The 13,030-nt window shown below is 37.3% G+C and overlaps 2 protein-coding genes across 6 annotated transcripts in view; one reads left to right on the top strand and one right to left on the bottom strand.

The window, feature by feature from the left end:
* Positions 1–2,510: 2,510 nt before the first annotated feature.
* adma (adrenomedullin a) lies at positions 2,511–4,910 on the bottom strand. The gene is made up of 4 exons (XM_024294851.2): positions 4,765–4,910; positions 4,126–4,228; positions 3,893–4,018; positions 2,511–3,774 (listed from the first exon to the last, which is right to left on the bottom strand). The coding sequence occupies exons 2-4, from the start codon at positions 4,218–4,220 to the stop codon at positions 3,477–3,479; spliced, it is 519 nt and encodes a 172-aa protein (XP_024150619.1). The 5' UTR covers positions 4,221–4,228; positions 4,765–4,910; the 3' UTR covers positions 2,511–3,476.
* A 1,631-nt stretch (positions 4,911–6,541) lies between these two features.
* The window catches only part of sbf2 (SET binding factor 2), an 87,263-nt gene continuing 80,774 nt past the window's right edge, over positions 6,542–13,030 (top strand). For 2 of the 5 annotated variants that reach the window (XM_024295213.2, XM_024295211.2), the window contains exon 1: positions 6,542–7,262. In XM_024295213.2, coding sequence (XP_024150981.1) covers positions 7,190–7,262 — 73 coding nt within the window. In that variant the 5' untranslated portion in view covers positions 6,542–7,189. The remainder of the gene's footprint in view (positions 7,263–13,030) is intronic. The other 3 variants (XM_024295214.2, XM_024295215.2, XM_024295212.2) reach the window with 3 other exon arrangements.

Raw genomic sequence — 13,030 nt, 5'->3', positions numbered from 1 at the left:
CACAAGGGCTGAGTGGAAGTTCTACTTTACGCATTTTATTTTATCATAAGACAAAAACTGTACAACTTTGGAAGATTGAAGGATTTGAAACTGTGATATATTATCTCTGTTTTTTGTAGAGTGTTCAACAGTGAAATGCTGAGAATAAATGAATAAATTGTACAAGGAAACAACTTTCCACGACAAAAAAAAAAAATATTTCCCTCAGTCTTTTTGTTGTTCACAACACAAACACTTAGTTTTTGGATTTTCAGGTTCCTTTACTTTGCCTTGACAGAGGCATTTTCTCATTAATAAATAAACGAAATTATAGTATTCAAATAGAAATTCTGCAACATGTTTTTTATTTTATTCAGAGGTTTTGTCAACTGAACAAGCTTAAAGATCGTTTCAAGTCTCAAAACTCAGGGATTCAATTTTTTAAAAATATTTTTCTGTCAAGGTTGTTTCCTTAGGGGGTCATTACAGTGAATCGTTTGCCTGACCCTATCATCTGCATCCACCTTGTTCACACCAACCACCCTCATATCCTCGATGAGTAAGACCGAAAACTTCCTCTTTGGTCTCCCTTTCCTGGTAGCTCCCATCTCAGCATCATTTTATCAACATAAGCACTGACCCTTCTCTGAACAAGCTAAACATCTCATTCTGACTTTTTTGCATTTATTGCCAAACATCTAAGATGAGTTGTCTCTTTGATGCTTTCATTCCTGATCTTAAGTGAACTTCAACATCTTAATTTCTTCTACCTTCAGCTCTGCATCTTCACTGCATCTAAACCAACAACCTCATCATAGTCTTCTACACCATTTCTTTCACTCTTGCTGACACTTTTTTTGTCAAACTAGAACTGAAATCTTCCTCCACCCATTGCAGTCTGCTTGCACACTCCTCTCCCTCTCTTTTCCACATTCTCTGTTGCTTTGGACTGCTGACGTTGAGCACTTAAAGTCCTTGACCTTCTCCACCTCTGATCCTAGCGACCTCATGATTCCTATTGAATTCCTTTAATTTACAAACAGTTCACTGATTTGCTGCAACCTTCATTCCTCTGCTTTCCAGAGCAAACCTCCACCTCTCAAGCCGTTCCTCCGCCTGCTCCCTGTTCCCACTACAGATCACAATGTCATCTGCAAACACCAAGATCTACTGAGATTCCTGTTTAACCACATCTGTCAGTCTGTCCATCACTTCTGCAAACATAAAGGGGTTCAAAGCTGATTGTTGGTACAGTCCCACCTCCACTTCAAACTCATCTGTCACATCACCAGCACATCTCACCACTTTTACAGCTCTAATGCATGTCCTGTACAACTCCAACATACTAATCTGCCACTCATACAAAACCACAGTTCCTCTCTCGGCATCCTGACTTTCTGGAGATCTACAAAAACACAATGGAGATTTTTCTGAGCGTTTCTCTACTTCTCTAAAAGCAGCATCCTCATATAAATAAATACAATTGAATTGAACCGAACTGAATTACTCTGGAACCTTTTGGGTGGACCTCCAAGACTGGATCCCAACATAAATCCCTGTGTCCCTAACTTGATTCTCATTGAAAGTAAAATAAATGTATTTCATTCAACCAGCCACTAGATGGCAGATTTGCAGTGTTTTTTGTTTCCAATCAGTACCTAGTGACAAGACAAGGTCAACTAATAACTTCTACTGTTACAGCTTATATTGTAAAAGATAATGTTATTTTGTAGTTCTAAAAGCGTTGTGAAGTTCCATATGAGGGATACAAAATGGGCTAAACTCATTCTAGGTTTATATATTTAATTGTAGCAGCAATGCAGAGGTAAATAAATACATAAAAAGGTATAGGAAAAACTAAAAAGGCAACAATATGCTCCTTTAAAATACCTTTTTGCAATTAAAGAGAACTGCGATCAAATATACTTTAGTAATGAACCACTCTGTGCAAAGTGTGTGATGAAAATATGTGTAAACCTCAGTAATGTTTCATTTGCTACTAAGAAAAATCAATCAGTAACAAGTCTATGCCCAATTCTGAATGAAAAAAAAATCTACTTGGCTGATTGGCTATTAAGCTTGCATAAGTAATATGATTAATTAAAATGCTCAATAGATTCATCAGTTGGAGTCCTTTACTTTCTTTTTTTCTATTACAGCAATTTGAACTTACTTTTGCAGCACATAAGTGCTTTAGAGACAGTAGAGAGCTTCAGAAGTACCTTTTTGCTTTTGTAGTACCTCTGAAGCAGACACCCCCATGTCCCCCTCCAGTGAAAGTATTGTTTGCTTCCAACCATTGAGTCTGATGGCTTTAGGGTTACTCTTGCTTCCTGACCCCACCAGGAATGTGACTGTCTGTCCTATTTTTTTGGTAGAGGTGAAAGCTGAGGGGGGGGTCATAGGAAAATGCCATGAAAAAGGAGGCTCTAATGAGAACCTGTGTCGTACTTAATATGGACCAGGTGCTCAGTGTCTGCCCCCCCTGAAAATAGAGTGCCACTTTTGCGGGAGCAAAAGTCAGAACAAGGTTTTTCATTTTGTATGCAAATGTTTATTGAATGGCAATGTTATTTCTTTGACAATAATAAAATAAAACACATTTACAAATATATAATATTATAACTATAAAACATAGACATCCAAATACCACAGTTTCCAAAGGAATAATGACAAACAGCTACAATGCCCATATTTTTTTTTCTTCCTGTACAAAAATAGCTTCATCTGAATAAGTACTTTAATGCAACTTCTGTATAATATTTAAATAAAGAGATTCTTATATACAAATACCAACAATAAAAAAACAACATTGAATTGCACATGTTTTTGTACAGACAAATAACACATTCAAGTATATTTCAATCCATCGTGGACTGGTACATATATCACAGAATTAAGGCATTTCCCTTATACAGTGTCCAAAACTTGATACATAACAAGAGCAGCTGAGCTCTGAGCCTATCTTTGGGTTCGGCATTGTGATGAAGGCTTTTCCTGATGATTCATTTTTCTTGAAGTATAAAAGCAAAAGTGCAGACATTTACTTAAAACATGATGCTTTGGAGTAAGTTCATACAAGGTAGTGTTTATCAAAGTCCTGGTCTTGAGGAAAGTGTGTGTAAAGTCCAGATGGCTGAAAGAGAGTTCCTCTTTAAATAAGACGATGAGTTCACTTTGCCAGATATTTATGGTCTCTCTTCTCTTCTGCCAAGCAGGTAGCAGCACCTGTAGTCTGCTCCGCACTCTACTACGCCCATGTCTCTCAGCCGGCTGCAGGCGTTTGCTGGCACTGCACCACCAAGCTACAAGGTTCAGCCAGTGGAGAAACTCAGCCAGGTTTGCTCTGACTCAGTACTCATGACTGAGGCAAATGTGCTGGAGGATACTTGGCAAGAGTTTGAGGCATTTCGAGAATTTCAGAACAGAGGACACTAGCTCTGCAGAGCTACTCCCTCGCTCTTGTTCCTCACTCCTTTTTTTTTTCAAAGTCCCACTCATGTCCGTCTGAAGAGAGCCTCAAGCTTGTGAACTTGTGAGTCATTTGTGCTCCATACGGGCCTCAGCCTGCCCCGCTCCTGCTTCAGTGTCAATCTGCGCTGTGGAAGGGACCGTCGCCTCCGGCCGTATCCCTTTGGGCTGATCTTGTCGGCGGGGGCACTCCCAATCCTCAGATTTAGCTCGTGCAGGCGATGTGCCAGGTCATGTACTGTGCAAGTGCCCAGCGAGCACCCCTGCCTTCTTGACTGGCTGGTGGAGATTTTAGACCTCTTGGTCCGGACAATGCCACCAGTGCTAGAATAGAGATGGAAAAACACATTAATCAAAGTTGTTCATTGACTGACTTATTTTATTGGAAAATATAAAACAATGATTGATGCACCTTTTTTGTGTTGCATGCTTAGAAATTTACCTGGAATGTGGTAGCAAGGTATCCCTGATGTCCTCTGGTCTGATGAAGTGCTGAGTCTCTGCCGTCTTCTCCGCACTTGTGCTGTCAAGATCTCTTTTCATTCTACTTTCAAGCCATATGCTTAGTCTGCCAGAGAGGAGAGAAAAATTGGCTCAGTCTAAGTTGGACAATGCACTGTTTATTGAATTGTGTTTCAAGTTTTTGAAAAAAAAATTCTATTTTATGGAGCTCACCTTTTCTTCAACTCAGGATTCACATCAAGTTCCACACAGTGTGCTAGTGTTGCCAGCACACAGCAATAGAGAACGGAGTGGAAGATTCTTGTCATATTGGCTCCTGTGGAAAATAAATAAAGCAGTGGTTAATTTGTTAGCCTTGCTAAAAAAAGATTAACAACAGTATCTTGCAACATTTCCATCTACCCTCTCCTGTGTAAAACGACCTCATACAGTATCCTAATGAATGCAACATTTTTGCTTTCTTACACAAGAGTCCAAAAGCCGAGATATTTGCACACACCATTCATTTATTTAAAAGTTAATCTAAGGTCAGATTTTGCTAGGCCAAGTAAATCTACAACCACATTTTGGGCCCCCGGCCAGTAATGTGAAGGACACATTCTACCAATGAAGGGTCCAGGCAAAAACCAAAGCTGATATTGACTAAAACTTCACTTTTGTTGGATGCTGTAGACACTTCAAGATCAATTCTCTCACAGACACTTGTATACTATGAGCGTGTCTTTTTATAAAAGCAGATAGATAACCTTTTCTATAATGTACACATGTGCCTTGACCCCCCCAAACAGCAAAGATAAAGCCATCAGTTGAAAGCTCAGCAAATCAAAGTGTAAACTGTAAAAGAGCACAAACCTGATATGCGCTGACAGGATCCTGAAAAATTTCCTCTTTAGAGTCGGCTTTAAAGGAATACTCCACAGGTTTCTTGAAGTTATCACTTGTTCCTCTGTGGCAGCTGTGTCACTCTTCTAATAACTCCTTCAAACCGGACACCAAGCCTTTATATAGCTGGAGCTGGTGGGAGGGCTCTCATCCTTTTTCCTCCACCCCGCTGTTGTTCATGTACCAGCAACAAAACACTGCCAGAGACGTGAACAATTATTTATGTGAATGTTTTAGAATGCTTTGATAAACAAAAAGAAAAGCATTTTTTCACAGCTTAACAAATAAATGTGATGCTGCTATTGTATCCTGTTTTCATGACTTTATTAGTCAGCATGTACAATCACTAAATGTTTCAAAATGCACTTTCAACATTCGTCTTTTAGTATTCAATTCTTCTGATCACTCAAGTATGTTTCTTGTTTATGGTCTTTTCCAGTTTGCCCAGGTATTTGTTGAAAATATAGTAAAAGGAATGTTGTTCTAGTTTGCTTTCAGGGCACTCCCTGAACTGCTAGACTGGAGTGCTTCACGCTGAAGCCCAGCTTTTCAAATATCAGTGATGACTAGAACAGAAATGGCGAGTAATTGATTGGCATGAAAAAAAGAATCAATGCACTCATTGTGTTTGTTTGAAGTAAATATTGGCTTTGAACTCATGTTTTATTTTTGTGTTTAATAACTAAGTAAAAGGTACGGGGAATTTTACAATTAAAAGCGCAACAAAAAAAGTCACTTAAATATAAAACAATGTTTTTTGATGAATCCGTAATCAAATAAAATGCTAAGTTCCACTTGTTGATTTACATAAATAATTCAATGGAATTCCAATCTCTCTTTTAAAACGGTGATATAAAAATTGAAAGCACAGAATTCTTTAAATTGATTTAAATAATAATGTCTAAAAACAATTAAAAGGAAAACAGAATATGCAATTGTGAATGTACAAATTATGGATCCAGAAAAAGTTTGAACCCTTACAATATCTTAGTTATGACATGTTGTAAAAACCAGAAAGAAAAGTTTTTTTTCATAGAAAACTTTCCGCGAAGTATCATTTTCCACTTTCACTTTTGTTTTTGTTTTTTTCCTGAAACCTGGAAGAAAGAAATATCTAAGTATTACCCAATACCCGAAATTCCACTGAAATTTGAGGATCCGATTAATAATATCCGATTATCTTTATGATCATACAGTGTTCCCAAAGTTTATTTTTATCTCATCTGGCCCATATTCCAGCGGTGTTGTCATATTCCAAAGTCAGAAAATAGACAAATGGCAAACACATGTTCCGTAAACGCGAAAATGTTTGGTAAGAGCTTTGTAATGATAATTTGGTCCAGCAGACAAGTAATCGGCCTCTCTGGAATTTACTCAAAAAGATGGTGCAATCCTGACAATAAAACTCCTATCGTGCCTTTTGGTCTCTTATAAGGCAAATATTAATTTTGTGTCAAAATGATCTCAGAAGATGACTCGATTTCTTTGCCAATTTCTTGTCAATGAGCAGGAATTATCCTATGAGTCAAATAAAAGAGGCTGACTCATTTGTAATGATAATTGCTTACATCCCAGAAATTCTTTCAATCTTTTAACACAAACAAATATTTTGTACTTTTTTGCCTTTGCTACATCTGTGTGTATTTTTCTTGTGCTTTCAAACCAAAGCAATATGAGGGAAATTAGACAGACACTGAAAACACACAGAAACGGAGAGAAAAAAGACAGAGGAAATTGCTTGCTGTGTTCCTGCTTTTGTTGAAAGTGATGGTGGTTGTGTTTTTGCCTCACACATGTTAGCCGAGCTCCACATGTTCTGTTCCGTGACAGCTTTTCCTGTTGTTTAAATATTGTTTAATATTTTTGTACTAACCACAGGAGTTTGAACTCTCCGTAACGTGGCATAAATTACTGTTTAAAAACAAATATATATTTATGGAATTTGCCACAAAATTGAATGTCTGGAGAAACTGAGTGATGAATGCTGTTTATTTGGAGCTGAATCAAATCAGTGAATGTTGTCAGGGGGGGTGATTCCATGTGACTATCCTGTCAAGCTGGTGACAAGCTTGACAACACACCAGTAGGAGCAACTTTAATGTGGTCAATGCCCAGATGCAAACATTGTTCTACTAAAAAAAAAAAAATCCACATCAAAATGTCAAAGCTGGTTTTCTTCCTTCCAGCATACATCACCCCCGCACCCCCCAAAATAGTGTCCTTTCAAGGCCGGCACACAGGCTGCGCGCGCGCAGGCACAGAGCTGTATTTGTAAACCGAAGGGCCCACGCCCATGCATGGGTCCCGCTTTTGCACGCAAGCGCAGTGACGCTCCTTCTGTCAAACATGGCTGTGCTTGGGAAGGAGGAAAAATGCTGAATTGTGTTGGTATATTATGCGAAAAGCAGCAGACATGGCTAGATTGGCTGACTACTTTGTTGTGGTGGGATACGACCAGGAAAAATCCGGTAAGTCTGATGGCGGACCGAGTCACGAAGCTGAGGTTTGTGTGTCCAGGCCGTCAGTCAGTGTGATGATGTTGTTGCTACGTAGCTTTGCGCCTAGCTTACTGTTAGCCACACGGCTAGCCGAAAAAAATGGGGAAAAGTGAAAACATATTCCTCATTAGCCTGTAAAATGTCAATTATTAAGCGAGGGGAAATACATTTTACTACGCAACAATACATTGTTTGTTGTGGCTGTTCATTTGCTACGCGCTGGAACATTTTCCTTTGGTCTGGAGAAAGTTTTGTTGAATTCCAAAATCCTACATCCTGTCTCTGTTGGTCGCACTGCCACTCAGCCTTTGACCAGTAACATAGTGACCCTGCTATGGTGTTTAATGCTCAGATTTACACAAACCCCACCCATGTCAAGTTCATCTTCTGTCTAACTCAGACTAGCAAGCACACAGTTATTGATCACTAGCATCTCTTTTGTTTTTGTTGCGCAATGTGAGTGGTGGGGTTCTGTTCTGTTTCCTATTTTTAGTCATTTTAGCTCACTCCCACTGTCTTTTTTTTTTCTTTAACTCCTATTGGGTTTTATTTTGTTGGAAAATCCCAGTCCCCTCCACCTCCTTAGCACGTTTTGTTCTTTAAGGTGGGTTGTTTACTTTAACTTATAGACACCTCTAAATACAAGAGTCTGCATAAACATCTACATCCTTAAATAAGCATCTTCTCGGATAATCTTTAAGTGTCACTGCCGAACTAAAAGTTCATAGTATGATTCAAGTACAGCCTCGACACAAATTGATTAAATATTCATTCAATAAATATTCATACACATTGTCGAACTTTCATTCTTATAGACCCACTTCAAGGAAAATTGTGTTTTTTAGCACATTTTTGTAGGATTTTTCCTCATGACAGAGGACATACATAAAATAATTTAAGCATAAAACTGTATATTTGAGTTTTTCTTTATCCAAATTGTGGTGAATCAAAAGCTGATGAAAAAATGCTTAATTGGGAAGGCCAAAGTCTTCCTTACTCCACTTCATTCTAATTATTGACATATATAGAGATGGACAAAGCACCTCTGATGTCTCCTATTTAAAATCATTTACCCCTGCTTCCTACAAAATGAAGTGTATTCAATCACCATTTTTCAGCTGTATGGACTTCACCATGTTGGAACCAGACAACATTGGTACTCATTGATTAGTCTGAATCGATCTGAGTCATCTCATTAGTCATTTAATAACTTGAATAACTAGTGATAAACAAATTTTGGTTTAGCAAGAACATGTTGAAAAGAAGTAGCAGAGCAGGAATGTTTATTCTGACAAATAAAATAGTAATAGTTGTTCATATGTCAATTGAAGGGATTTATACTTTCTGGGACCAACAGATACTTCCTATTTGGATCACCAAGGTGGGAGGGGATATTCCGTACAGTTCTTATAGACAGTCAATGATTCTGATGCATCCACTTGTAGACAAATAGATGCATTAACATCTTCATTGTCCTTGTTTGATCTGCCACCTTGCTTAAAACTGCATGACTGGATAGCTCCGATATTGCCATTTTTGATGCTCAGCTAATGTTTGCTTGGGGTTGTGAGGGGCTTCACACATATGGATGATGGAAAGGGGGCCGTCTCACGTCGCCCCTACGGTCCTGCCCACAACTCAAAGGCAAAAATGTGATGAGCTCCTGCTGCACTGCACACACTTTGTCCTAGGAAATGACTCAGGTTTTATGATTTTTTTTTTTCCTAAAAACTGCATATCGGTAATCATAACAGAAAGGCCACTGGGAACGCTTGTACAATAGATCAAAATGTTATTGGAGTGGGACTTTAAAAACATTTGTGCTTTGTTTTAAAAGTTATAGCTGGTGATTGAAGTTTGAACTTTGATTATGATTGTTTTAAACCCAGCCTTAATAGCCACTCATACCCAATACCCAGTTTGAAATGACCCAGGTTCTTACACTGTGGTTGCAAGGCATTATGGGATGAGATCATTTGTGTGTCTCTCCTATGTGGTTTACTGTAGTTTGGCCATAAACTCTTGTAGTCTGCCTAACTAACTTCACCATTGCGCACACCAACACAAACTGATAAGTGAATATTTTGTACAGAAAAGACGGTCTTCAATCAAAAGAAGGGTGAAATGAATTTCATTTACCGGTAAACAACATTGAAAATAGACAAATAGGCCATCCCTCTTTTCCTCTCTGCAGTAAACAAAGCTAGATTTATGGAAAAGCATGTAATGATGGGTAAAAAACAATTCACTGAAATAATATTTACTTTTACTGTTTCTTTTGAAGCCTGGATTAGGGGTTTTTAACCAATAGGAAACTGCCATGATTGGATGGCATGAAAAAGAAGCTGGACAGCAAGCAGCCCTTGAGGCCTGGAGTTTGACACCTCTGCTTTAAAGAGATGCCTATGTGCTGTTCCACTGAAGTCTTGAAAGTAATAGCGCAGTCACTGTTTTTTTTTTCCTAAGATGACAGGTTTTCTTCATTATTTCTCCACTAATAACTGACCAGGAATCTGTGTATTGCCCGTCACTGAGCCTCTTCTCTGTCCAGGCTTTTGCTCCACTGGCTTGACCCAGTTCTCAGAGCTAGATTGCAGTGAGATGGATCAGTTGGAAATGATGCTAAGCATGCAATTTGCTCTGTGCAGTTACAGTTGCAAGAAACTGTTGATGCTATTTGTGACAGCAAGCCATCTGCACAAGGCTTCATGTCTCTATGTAAGTGAATTCTGTAAGTAAATCAGACTTCTGAAAATTTTGGGGACTTTTTTGCATTATGTGTAATTTAAAAATAAGAAATCATTTTATTTGCACTTACTTTGCCTTTTACTGCAGCATTTATGCAGTCTTGAGAATGCAAAATGAGGCAGGCATTCTAATCCAAACTTTTTTTTTTGCCAAAATAAAGACCCCATTATCATTAGCTATTATACAATCATCATGAGGATGCAAAATTATGCCAGGTACAAGTACAATGTTGACTGCATCTAAATGATCTAAATTCTTTAATACTTGGTTTATTTTTTTTGTTTTTTATTTTTTATATTCTTTTATGACTGGTTTTGTCTCTTTGGTAAGAAAATAAGTTCAGGATTGGATTCAATTAAAATAATAATAAAAAAACATAATTTTAGATACTTTTATTGTAAAACCAATAACCTAATAAGTGCAGGAAAAAAGAAAATACAAACCAAACTTAGATTGTCTTGATAAATTAATTAATATAGGGAAGCTATCTTACAGACAGACGTCTTTTTTATTCTATGGCTTTTTTACTCTTAATCCTCAGATTTAGCCCGTGCAGGCGATGTGCCAGGCCATACACTGTGCAAGTGCCCAGTAAGCAACCCCGCCTTCTTTACTGGCTGGTGGAGATTTTTGGCCTCTGTCTGGACAATTCTGCCAATGCTAGAATAGAGAAAGGAAAACACATTACCGGTAATTAGAGTTGTTCACTGACTGACCAAACTTTTTTGCATTTCTTTTTTATTTTATTGGAAAGAAATATGCCATGTATGTATTTGCCTGCTCATCTGGTGCTTAGTGTAGTTAAACACGCATGTGTGGTAACGTATGTGCAGTGAGGTACTGTATGGATCAGAGGTTCAATTATGCCATTCTGCATGACAATCAATTGACATACTTCACTGTGAAAATGATTATTTGCTGATGACAATTTGAAAATATACATATATATGCATATATAAAATTTATTTTTGATGTCCTGCAATCTACCCAAAAATTATTTGCGATCCACCAGTTGGTTGCGATTGACGTCTACACCTTTTTCATGCGTCGCATGCTTAGAGATTTGAAATGTGGTAGCAAGGTATTCCTGATGTCCTCTGGTCTGAGACCAGATTTGTACATCACCCATCACTGAGCCTCTTCTCTGTCCAGACTTTTGCTCCACTGGCTTGTCCCACTTCTCGGAGCTAGATTGCAGTGAGCAGTGAGATTGAACACTCAGAACTAATGCTAAGCATGTAATCTGCTCTTTGTAGTGACAGTTGCAAGAAACTGTTGATACTATTTGTGACAGCAAGTCCTCTGACTGTATGTCTCTGGATCTTATAAATAAATCATGTTTCTTCAATTGATTGGAATTTTTTTTTGCAATACATGTAATCTTAAAACAATTATATACAAATACAAACCATATGTTAAGATTATTGTAAGTGTGTTACGATGAAATAATTTAAGTAAGTTAGTTAACAATCTATGGCTATTTAACTGTTTTGCTGATTTATTTTCTGGTGGTGTTCAAAAATGTAAAGAAATTTGCTGTGAGGAGCACAATGAAAAGGGTCCTTCAGTCTGCTTGAGTCATGAGAGATAATTTTGAGTTAGTTTTCATGATAAATGTTGAATATGAAATCTCTCCTGTTTATAAATGCACTGTTACTCTGCGCATTTGTCTTGGAAATAAAAGTAAAAAATATATAGATACTTCCTGGTCACGAGATAAATAAAAAGTTTACTTTAAAAAAGGGTTTGGTCTCCTCGTTGGCAGAGATTATAAATATACTGACAAGCCAATCTTGATACATTTCAATTTGCCAGAAAACATCAGGCTTCCCAGCTGGTTTTCTCACGCAGTTTACTTGATAGATATCATCACTTTGGATCTGTTTTTTTTAACTCCCTTTCATTGTCTCTGCACAATTTCTGACTTTTTTTTCTTGAAGTATTCAGGTATGGAATCACTTATTCAAGTGTTATTTTATAATAACAAAAGATTTCTTTGTGCGGATGTTTTTTTGTGTTGTTGCATCAATGTCCCGTGTGTCATAAGATGTGTGCATTAGGATGCAAGTCTGTGTGCTTCTAATGTGTGGATTGTTTCATTTACGTCTGAATGGATGAATGCTTCATGTGGGATGGTTTGTTAAGCTAATGTAAACTGTTGTCCTTCAAAATTTTTATGAGGCAACACTCTGTTAGGAACCTCTCAAAGACTGCTTAGCTGTTGCAGTTGGTGGACTTGGCACACAGAGACTGGCTATAAGGCACTAATTTCTTAAACAAAAAGTTCACAGTTCATGAATTTGACCTCAACTTTTTTCCGCTTTACTCAGTGTTGGCGTCTTCTTCTTTATACTCAACCCTATTTAATAGTTTCCGTTTACGTGTTTGATTCTAGTTCATTCTGTTTATTTATCTTGTTCAATTTATAAAGATACATATTGATAAATATAATGACTGAAATAATAGGTAGCTCTGTAGAAAATATATCTTAAAAGCAACACATGCTTTTGGGATTTTAGCCAGAAATTGCATTATCAGAATTAAAGACCATTGGGAACAATTTTACAGCAGAAAAAAAATATAGTTTGAGTGGGGGAAATCAGAAACTACTCTATTTTCTGATTAAACAGATATTTTTGTGTTCTGTTTTATGGAGTGGAGTAAGTAAGTTGTCTAATTAGAGTACTATTTAATAATTTAATTTTATAACTGTAAAATGTAAATTCAGTTATCAATTAAATTAATTTGAGTTGGGGTTATTTAGTGAAGTGTTGATTTTGCATTGCATCACAAAAACTGACAAAACAATTATGTTAGTTTGGAGTGCAATCTTATAAAATCTGGGCAGTAGTTTGCACTTCGGATTCACTTGGCTGTGTGACCATTTGTTATTTATCCCAGATTCCATTTATGAAAAGAAAATATTTTAACTATTCATTATTTTCACATTTTAAATTTGCCTTTACCAAATAAGTGTCCAACATCCTGGC

Source organism: Oryzias melastigma, linkage group LG3 (genome assembly GCF_002922805.2).
Source record: "Oryzias melastigma strain HK-1 linkage group LG3, ASM292280v2, whole genome shotgun sequence".
Lineage (NCBI taxonomy): Eukaryota > Metazoa > Chordata > Actinopteri > Beloniformes > Adrianichthyidae > Oryzias > Oryzias melastigma.
The sequence above is the reverse complement of the archived record's forward strand: the minus strand, read 5'-3'. Positions and strand labels throughout refer to the sequence as shown.

Excerpts from the sequence above, each read along its gene's own strand:
- adma (XM_024294851.2), bottom strand. The coding sequence starts at position 4,220 with ATGACAAGAATCTTCCACTCCGTTCTCTATTGCTGTGTGCTGGCAACA. Across the intron at positions 4,019-4,125 it reads AATCCTGAGTTGAAGAAAAG|ACTAAGCATATGGCTTGAAA; the intron begins GTGAGCTCCATA and ends CCTCTCTGGCAG. Across the intron at positions 3,775-3,892 it reads ACCTTGCTACCACATTCCAG|CACTGGTGGCATTGTCCGGA; the intron begins GTAAATTTCTAA and ends TCTCTATTCTAG.